This window comes from Stegastes partitus, unplaced genomic scaffold (genome assembly GCF_000690725.1).
Source record: "Stegastes partitus isolate 25-593 unplaced genomic scaffold, Stegastes_partitus-1.0.2 Scaffold981, whole genome shotgun sequence".
NCBI lineage: Eukaryota > Metazoa > Chordata > Actinopteri > Pomacentridae > Stegastes > Stegastes partitus.
In genome coordinates this window covers 193571-202795 of record NW_007578712.1, presented here as the reverse complement: position 1 = coordinate 202795, position 9225 = coordinate 193571, and the positions used below count along the sequence as shown (strand labels likewise).

At 39.7% G+C, this 9225-nt stretch overlaps 1 protein-coding gene across 1 annotated transcript; it reads left to right on the top strand.

Moving 5' to 3' along the window:
- The first annotated feature begins 940 nt into the window (after positions 1–940).
- ogfod2 (2-oxoglutarate and iron-dependent oxygenase domain containing 2) lies at positions 941–8533 on the top strand. Its single transcript, XM_008294630.1, has 7 exons — positions 941–1114; positions 1206–1262; positions 3472–3582; positions 3672–3771; positions 5689–5813; positions 6236–6493; positions 7511–8533. Exons 1-7 carry the CDS (start codon positions 980–982, stop codon positions 7775–7777), a joined length of 1053 nt encoding a protein of 350 aa, XP_008292852.1. The 5' UTR covers positions 941–979; the 3' UTR covers positions 7778–8533.
- The last annotated feature ends 692 nt before the right edge of the window (positions 8534–9225 follow it).

The window sequence follows — 9225 nt, the reverse complement described above, 5'->3', positions numbered from 1 at the left end:
ATATACTCCAAACAATGACTAGACTGACTGTTTTTTTTAAATGAATAATTTGCTTTTTTGCAAACTAAATTATGAAAATGTTTATTACAAATACAGTTTTTATTTCAGGAACAGGAGGCCAGATTTATGACTTTCTATGACATTTACTAAAGTATGAGTAAGGGTGTGCTTGTTCTGAGTGGATTAAGTGTTTCCACCATCTAGCAGTCACAATGTGCTACTACAAGTGCTTGTTCATCAGTGGTGTAACTGACCTCGGTGCATTTTTGCAAAGGGACATTGTGCCCTTGTTTGCACCCAGTGCTTTGCTGCTTTTTGTAAGAAGCAGCAAAAAAGCTTGGAAAAGCTTTTTTTATTATCCGCTGTGTAGAATCTTCATCCTAAAAAAAACTGTCAGATAAATGTAGTGGAAGTCTAAAGCAGAATAAAATGGAAATACTCAAGTAAAGTATAAATTGCAAAAAATAAATCAATCAATAAAAAAATGATAATAATAAAATAAAATAAAATAAATCCACCACGACCTGCACATGGCAGTGATGACCAGATTTACTTCACTTTTCTTCTACCAGTCACTGGATTGTTTAAATTCATTCTTTGGGTTCCTGTGTTGTAGTGTCAATTAAATTAAATTAAATTAAATTAAATGTATTTCAATTCAATTCAACACAGTGTGCTATATTGACATACATACCATATTAACAATACTGCTAACCTTTTGTTGCTAGCCTCTTGAAAGATCATCTGAAAATATCACCCACTGTTGCACTTTTTAAAAAATTCTTCCAAAACATGCTTGAACTGTTTCCAAAGATTTCATTAGCTACTATTTGTTAGGACTGTCTCTGATGTGTTGGCTTTTATTTTTGTGGGTCCACACCGGACGCTTTTAATTTGAAGCCCGGATGTGACTGCTGACAGTCTCGGTGCTGTTACAGGTTTCTGTTCCACTCAGGGAACTCCTCTGAAACTGGCAGTGATGACAGACAAGGGGGAAACGAGGTGTCAGTTTTACACGTGTAAGTGCTTCACCACTGACAACATCTTCCTGAAGGACTACCGGCTCCATGTCCGCTTCGTGTCGGAGCAGCAGTTCCGGCTGGACTACCTCACAGTGAGTGGACGTTCACAACACTTAACAGACAGGTGTCATGGCGGCGGCTAAGCTAACAGCTGTGTGCTCTGTGTGGATTGTTGCTGCGCAGCTGCTGAAGAAGCTCGGCTGCGACACAGAGGAACAGTGGAAGGATGTCCTCAACAAGGTGAGACGGTTTGTGTGAACTGTTCAAGTTGTAGAGACATATATGTGTTTAGTCTGTCACATTGTGAGGACTCTGCTCCCCCATAACTTAGCTAAAAATATCAGGATTTGGGGGGAAGACTTGGTTTAAAGTTCAAAGTGTCAGGTTGTGTTTGGGTTAAGGTTAGGTTAGGACAGTACTGGATATGGTTGGGATAGGTCTCCAGTGAATGTAAGATAATTTAATGTATGGACGCATGATAAAGGTTTTTTTTCCTGATATGTTATATGCCGATATTTTCCAGTTCATTTTGGTCGATTGACAAGTTATGCACTATTTTTTTCTGCTTCCTAACTGCAGAGGACACCAGGTCTGTCCTGCAGTGGATATTGTATATTATTGTGCCTAATTTTATCTTGAAGTCGTGCAGACAAGCCCCTTTCAGACTCATTTCTATTACTAATAATCTGAAGGCAGTGAACTTGTCAGCTTCATGTTTAAATGAGCACCTGCTCACTTTTCTATAAAGATTGTGTTGTGACTGGCTCTTAGGCCGCAACAAGGGATAAGACACACAGGTGGGTTCAACTATAGCGTAACGCTATTTATTAAAACAAAGTAGAATCATGAGGTGTGATTGTGAGCGTCCGTGGTGTGTGAGGGTGTATGAATGCAGTGATCAATGTGTGGTGCATGTTGTCAGCACGAAACAAACCAAAAGAGACACAAATGCAGGAGCATGGTTGGCTGGGTATGGGAGAAGAGAGAGCGATCTGGCTCAGCAGGCCGGCTTATATGCTCATGGAGATTGGCCAAGTGTACCAGGTTAGAAAATTAGAGGTTCCGCCCAGCCAGAAACCTGCAAGACAAGAGTGAGGGAGAAGACAGAGGCTCTGGGGCCGTAATAATTGTGACAGAAGTCGTACCGGGTTGGATATCATAACATTTTAACATAATTTGATCTGAAAAGCATGCAGCTGTGTAAGGGGATTTGGGTGAGACTTTTTTCCCCCCAAAATTTCAGCACCAACGTTGGTCAGAAAAAACATCACACAGAGCAAGAGAAACCGTTTAAATACTTCTGTTTCACATCCATTACGAACCAAAATGTCATTGAAAATAGCTTTTTACAGCCATGAAGACAGATACAAACAGGTCAGATTAATGAGTCTCACCAATAAGAAGTGTAATCCAGGTTTTGACAAAGCACCAACGAGAGTTTAGTTTGTTCCTTCCAGTTGGTTGTAGGAATCTCTCCTTTGAGTTTATTAAATACCTGCATCATCAAAGTGTGCATTTATACATTCCACAACAGCAGTAATTTCATTAGTACCTTTTAATTAGAAAGGATCTCTGATATGAAGACAAAATGGATCAGGGTGTAACAGCAGGTCACACTGGGTACTTTTCTTCACCTCAGAAACTCAGCCGTCACACGGAGTGACAGATTCTAAACTCCAGATAAATCATTTGTTACGTACATAGCAGCGGTCCTCAGCTTGAGTCCTGAGCTCCATCACAGCTGTCTGGATATTTTTATTTTACTGCTGGTAAAATAGTAGTTACATTATCATCACACATGGACACAAGTTTTAGTGTTCAGGAAATCATAAATAAACTTACTACTTATTTGAACAGGTTGATGAGCTGTTACTAGTTTAGATTTTGTCTTTTTGTTCATTAGTGCACAATGATACATGACTGGATGTTTTTTTCAGGCTCACATGTTAGACAAATACACAGCAGCATACCGTAGTTCTTGTGACGTCCCTAATATGATGTATTTTAAGAACAGTCTCTTCATTTTAGTTATTGTCCACAAGAGAGCACTGACAGATTGGTTTTTATACAGTGAAACATCTCAGTGTGTATGTAAAGGATCCATGTCAATATCTAATAGTCTCAAAAACCCAATATCTGTCAGGCTATAGTTTGAAGTGTTTTGGACATTTCTTCTCTGTGTTCATATGGTTTATAAACCAAATTCTTAAAGAATTTATGTAAAAAAAAACAACTGTCTGCATAATCTGTCATGAAAGTAATTGCTAGGTGCTGTCTCATAAAAGAGAGAGAAAAATAACTATCAGTAATTTCATGACAATACATAATGTAAACATCACGTGATTGTCTTGTTGGCTTCATTCTGAGTTAATAGGGTGTGATCATGTGAGAACACCTGCAGCTTTATCTCTGCTAGACTGTAACTGAAGTGTGGGAATGCTCTGTTTAGATTTCGCAGGAAGTGGACAGAAGAAGGTGTCTGAGTGTGACATCTGCTGGGAGAGCTGCTGCTATTAAAGACATGTACCAGCCTCTACATCCTCATGTCTATCATTTGCAGGTAGTTACTGCATCAGTCACTGCTAATAGTCATTAATAATGTGTCATTAACACCTCGCTGAGACACATCTGTACTCCACCTCTCCTCAGGAGTCCTACCTCTCGACCAAACTCAAGCAGATTGTGGAGTACTGTCGAAGCAGCGACGCCACTGAAGACGGTCTCTTAGACTTGCTGGATCAAGAGGCAGGTAGGCTGGAATGTGATTTCAATTCTTGTCAGCGACAAAGATTCAAATAGAAAGGTTAAATACAAACTCAAATTTTATAGTAGCAACAGTGAGGTTAATTTCCTCATCAGTGGTGCTACACAGTCTGACAAACAGATGACAGAAACAAATAGAAGCTGTCAGAAGAAAGTGATGGAAAGAATCAAGCTGCCTTGCGAGTTTTGTACCTGTAAAGACAAAATGCTGTGTTTATACAAACTAAAAAGCTAAATAATGTCCTATGCACACATTGTGACCCTTGGGTCTGACGCTACACAGAAAGTGTGATCAGCAAGTCTGAATCCATAAAAAGCAGAAACTTGTACCTGGTGCTAGTTTGGCCACTTTGCCCGACCTATTGATGTTCTTGTACAGCAATACACTGCTCCCAGTGTTCCTGCTACCGTCTAAACACTCTCTGGCAGTTCTGTTCTGACTACTTGCAGGTGCACATTTACAATTTTATCTTGGACATAGAGAGTGAACGTCACATTTCGTGTTAAACTGACAAACCTTGACAAAACCCTTAATGTGGAGGATTTTGGTCTGATCTCAAGACCCGACTTTACAGTTAAAGAACCTGTAGTCTCCAAGACAGAAGAGTGTGCACCAGGTCAGCAGCATAACCAAGACCAAGCTCAATATTTTGTTCAATATTCAAATGACTGTCCACTGTGAAGTCGTACTTCAAGGCTGGACTGTCAACACTGAGTTAAACTGTAATGTTCTGCGGGAGAACATTTGCCGCAAACGACCTGAACTTGAGCACATGCCAGCGTGTGTCGGCTCATGGTGAGTTGAAAGCACACAAGTTTTTTGGACATGCCAAGACAGTTATCACCCTCCACCCGCCCTACTTGCCAGATGTAGCTCCCTACAACTTCTAACTTGTTCCTCAAAATAAAATTCCATCTGAAGAGTAGTTTCTGAGAGAAGCACAGTGAAAGAGACTCATGGTGTCGACGTGCTCATGGACCAGGGCTTTCAGGAAGCCTTCCAAATGTGGCAGGAGCACTGGGAACAGTGAATTACTGCACAAGAACGCTGTTTCAAAGAGGATGGCTAAATGTAAAAATTTCTGTAGTTTTTGTAGACACAGACTCTGAATATTTGGATAGTAGACATGAGGAACTTAGAACAAATATGTTTGATTCTTCCGTTCTGACTGCAGTGTTTCCTGAAGTGTAGAAAAATAATAAACACAGATGTGTCTATCCACAACTTCCGCTTGGATCAGACAATATTGAGTATACAGTGTAACACTCATAGACTTTTGTGTATTTGAACTTAGAATTGAAATCTTAGAAGATATTTCTCCCACATATACAATATGGTGACAGTATCAATCTGCTAAAATTGGGACAGTCATAAAAAAACACAAAAAAAACTCCCACTTTTTTGATTAATATTTTTATGTATACTGAGTCCCAGTTTACTGCCAAAGCTGTGTTGTTGCTCCTAAATGAATCAGGAGACCTTTGTAGCTCTCCTGAATCATTTGGGAACTGAGACTGTGTGATTGAACAGAATACTGAGATACCTGTTAGCAGCTCCTGTCTGATTGCAGGTATGGATGTATGGGCACTCGATCATTTTGATTCTGAAGAACACTTAAAAACATTATGATTCTCAGGGAAGTTCTAGAGTTGTAAAGATTTTTGGACTTTTCTAATAATGGACATCAGAGATAATGGTTGCCTCAGTGTAAATTGCACTGAATCTAAAATGATGTGTATTATGTTTGTGTAAGTGCAGATTTGACTGAGTTATGCCTCTGAAGGAGTATGAATTTCAAAAATTTCCTGTCATTTCCACTGTGGTCTCAGGTGTTTAGGTTGATGATACCATTACATAGTCCACATGGAGCATCTTTCATTTATTCTCCTCTTTCCGTTGAAGCTCCAAGGGTGTATCACTTCCCTGTGTTTGAGAAAAGCTTCTGTGAGGAGCTGGTGGAGGAGCTGGAGCACTTTGAACAGTCTGCAGCCCCTAAAGGAAGACCCAACACCATGAACCACTACGGGGTAATGAATCCAGCATTTAATGACTGCTCAGTCTTCCATATTTCTTCTTTATTATGCTGTGACATTTGGAGCCTTGGCCAACTGTGGTCGCATTGCTCATATATATTGCTGGAACTCCTTGAAATATAAGAGATATGGTCCAGGCAGCCACGTGCACAGACTTTGATGGATTTTCGAGGAAAGTGAGTGGATGTCCAGGGTCATTTCACAGTAACATTTATGCAGGACAGTGGACCACTTTAACAATTTATTGCATTATCTGGCTGTTGGCTGTGAAATAACCTTCCCACAACACCTTAAATAAGAACCATATAAAAATCATGAAGCCTTCAGACTTAAAAATGTAGTGGTAGAAAGGTTGGGAATACATGATCTAGAAATTGTTTTATTCGTGATATTATTCTCACTATCTCTCTCCCCAGATTCTCCTCAATGAGCTGGGCTTTGACGAGGGATTCATCACACCTCTCCGTGAGCAGTACCTGCAGCCGCTCACCGCCCTGCTGTACCCGGACTGTGGGGGGCGCTGTCTGGACAGCCACAAGGCCTTTGTGGTCAAATACGACATGAATGAAGACCTGGACCTGAGCTACCACTATGACAATGCAGAGATCACACTTAATGTTTCACTGGGAAAAGACTTCACTGATGGGAACCTTTATTTTGGTGATATGAGACAGGTGATACCATACTGTAAAGCTCTTATTACTGTTAGTACTGCTGTACCGTTGACAAAATAGCATTTTCAGCAGTAAGATACTTGGTGCATTATTGTACCAGTGAAAATCTTATAGGGCTACACCAATCAGCCACAATATTAGAACCAAACAATGTGGAGGTCCCACGCCAAGGCCTGGACTCCATAAACCTCTAAGGGTGTCCTGTGGTATGAGGCATCAAGACATCAGCAGCAGATCATTTAAGTAATGTAATCTTCCTGGCGCAGATTATCCTGCTGAACGAGGTCAAGACATCAGAGAATACTGTTCACATGAAGGGATTGACGTGGTCTGCAACAATGTTCAGGTAGTTGGTGTTGACATGAATGCAGGACCCAAGGTTTCCCAGCAGAACATTGTCCTCTTCTGTAGGATCCATCAGATCACATGGACCAACTTTTGTTTTCTGCGCCCATCAGTTAACCTTGAGCACCCTGATTCTTTAATTGTTCTTCTCCTTTGACAGTTTTTGTCGGTATGAACTACTGCATACCAGGACTACCCCACAATAACTGATGTTTTGAAGATGCTCTATTGTCTAGCATCATAGTTTGACCCGTGTCAAAGTCACTCAGATCTTTATGCTGCCCAGTTTTCCCAGCTAAATGTTTATTTTCTGCCTAATGTATCCCACCTCTTGACAGGTGGTAATATAATCAGTGTTATTTACGTCACTTGTTAATGTTATGGCTCATAGATGCTTAGAAGCAAATAAATAATAATAAAAAACCCTAAAAGAATATTCATCAGTAATAGCAAAATATCAAATAAACAGTATGCCTAGTGAGATATTTAAGATAATTTCTTAGAAATGCTTTTATTATTGACGGCAAAATGACTGTTCTTCCAAATAGTATTCTTTTTCTTGTATTCTGTTACATTTACTGTCACTGTTTGGAATGTTAAGAGTACATGGATGTCAGTGATGTACAAAAGTCCTGAATCATGTCTGAACACTGGTTTTGTTGCCTCCTGCAGGTGCCAGTGAGTGAGACAGAGTGTTCGGAGGTTGAACACAGGGTAACCGAGGGCCTCCTCCACCGGGGCCAGCACATGCACGGGGCCCTGCCCATCTCCTCCGGCCAGCGCTGGAACCTCATCATCTGGATGAGAGCCTCTCAAGAACGCAACCAACTGTGCCCCATGTGTAACAGGAGGCCTTCGCTGGAGGAGGACGAGGGCTTCGCTGATGGATTCACCAAACAGTCCGAGGCTCTAATGAACTCTTCGTGTGTGTTGACGTGATGAATCCAGCTGTTGTGCTCTTCTTCAAGACTGCACTGGGTGATTGTAGGAAGCCATTAGACTGAATTTAATTTAGTGGCACATTTGAATTATATTCCAAATTGGAATGGTTGATATTTATTTATTTGTACAATAAATAATTCTAAAGGTTTTATAATTCTGGGTTTTAAATGTTTAACTAAATGTCCATTTTAGGACAATAGCTCCGATCAATAAGGTACGAATCCAGAGTATTCATCCAGCATGTCACATCAATGCATCTCTATAAAGAATGCAGTAACACCACCTTTTCCCACAGCAGTTTATCTGACAGTGGTTGGTGGCATCTGTCTTTACCCATCAATCTAGTAAACCCTGCCAATATTAAACCCAGACTCTGCTGTTTACCTACTGACTACTGTGTTGATTATTTTTGCAAAATGTGCTGTAACGCTGCTCTTGATCAGGAAGAATGGACATGAACACATATTTGGGACGGTGTGTATTTGCCAAACCACAGATTTCTCAGTTGCCTTACATCTAAAGAGAAAAAAAAGTCACTCAGGTCAAAGTTTGGAATAATGGAAGTTTAATGACAAATTCTGCCAGTTCATGAATAACCCTAACCCTTTCTGTGTGCAATTTTGTTTTCGTTTTCTGCGTAGTATCGTGGTTAAATATGTTCTCATACAAAGTCTTTGGAGGTAGAAACACAAATATGAGCCTGTCAGCTGAATTCTACAAAATAAATTGATGCTTTTCAGAGACATTAAAACATCCGGGCCTTTTGGTTGTTTCTTTTTGTTCCTGCTTTTGTGCCAATATGGAGTGTTGTTCTGGGGGAAACAGAGGAAAGGGGAGCTGGTCTGTGGGATCAGATGCACACTACCATATTCAAACAAACACCAAAACACAAATATACAATGGCTAAAATACAACAAAAGGCATGGCTTTGTACAGTAGACTTTACAAGCTTGTACTAAATACTTGTGTTTACTAAAATAGTTCTTGTTTTCATGTTTCCTGCCCCAAGATCAAGCTGTACACACAGGCATATGTGAAATTATGTACAAGTTTGGGCATTGAAGTGAATTAGTTTATATTTAGTATAATTACAATGATAGTACAATATAAATATATAGCTAGTAATAACAAAGATACACTTTTCACAATAAATATATTTCCATATACAGATAAATATTTTCTCTTTTCTTTACAACATACAAGAAAATAAATAAATTCAGTTCTCAATATAAAGCTGTAAACAAAAGTTTCCATACACTTGTCAAGAAAAATGAGTCAAAAATATCCAAACAGCAACTTGAAATATCAGTTTTGTTGATAACGAAAGCTGTTTTAACCAAATTTCCTGAGGGACATGACCTCTTACTTTTTCACAGATGTTTGCAATTGACTACAGCTGGTGACTTCTCTGAGCCAGTTTAAATAGGGCTTATTTTATATACTCA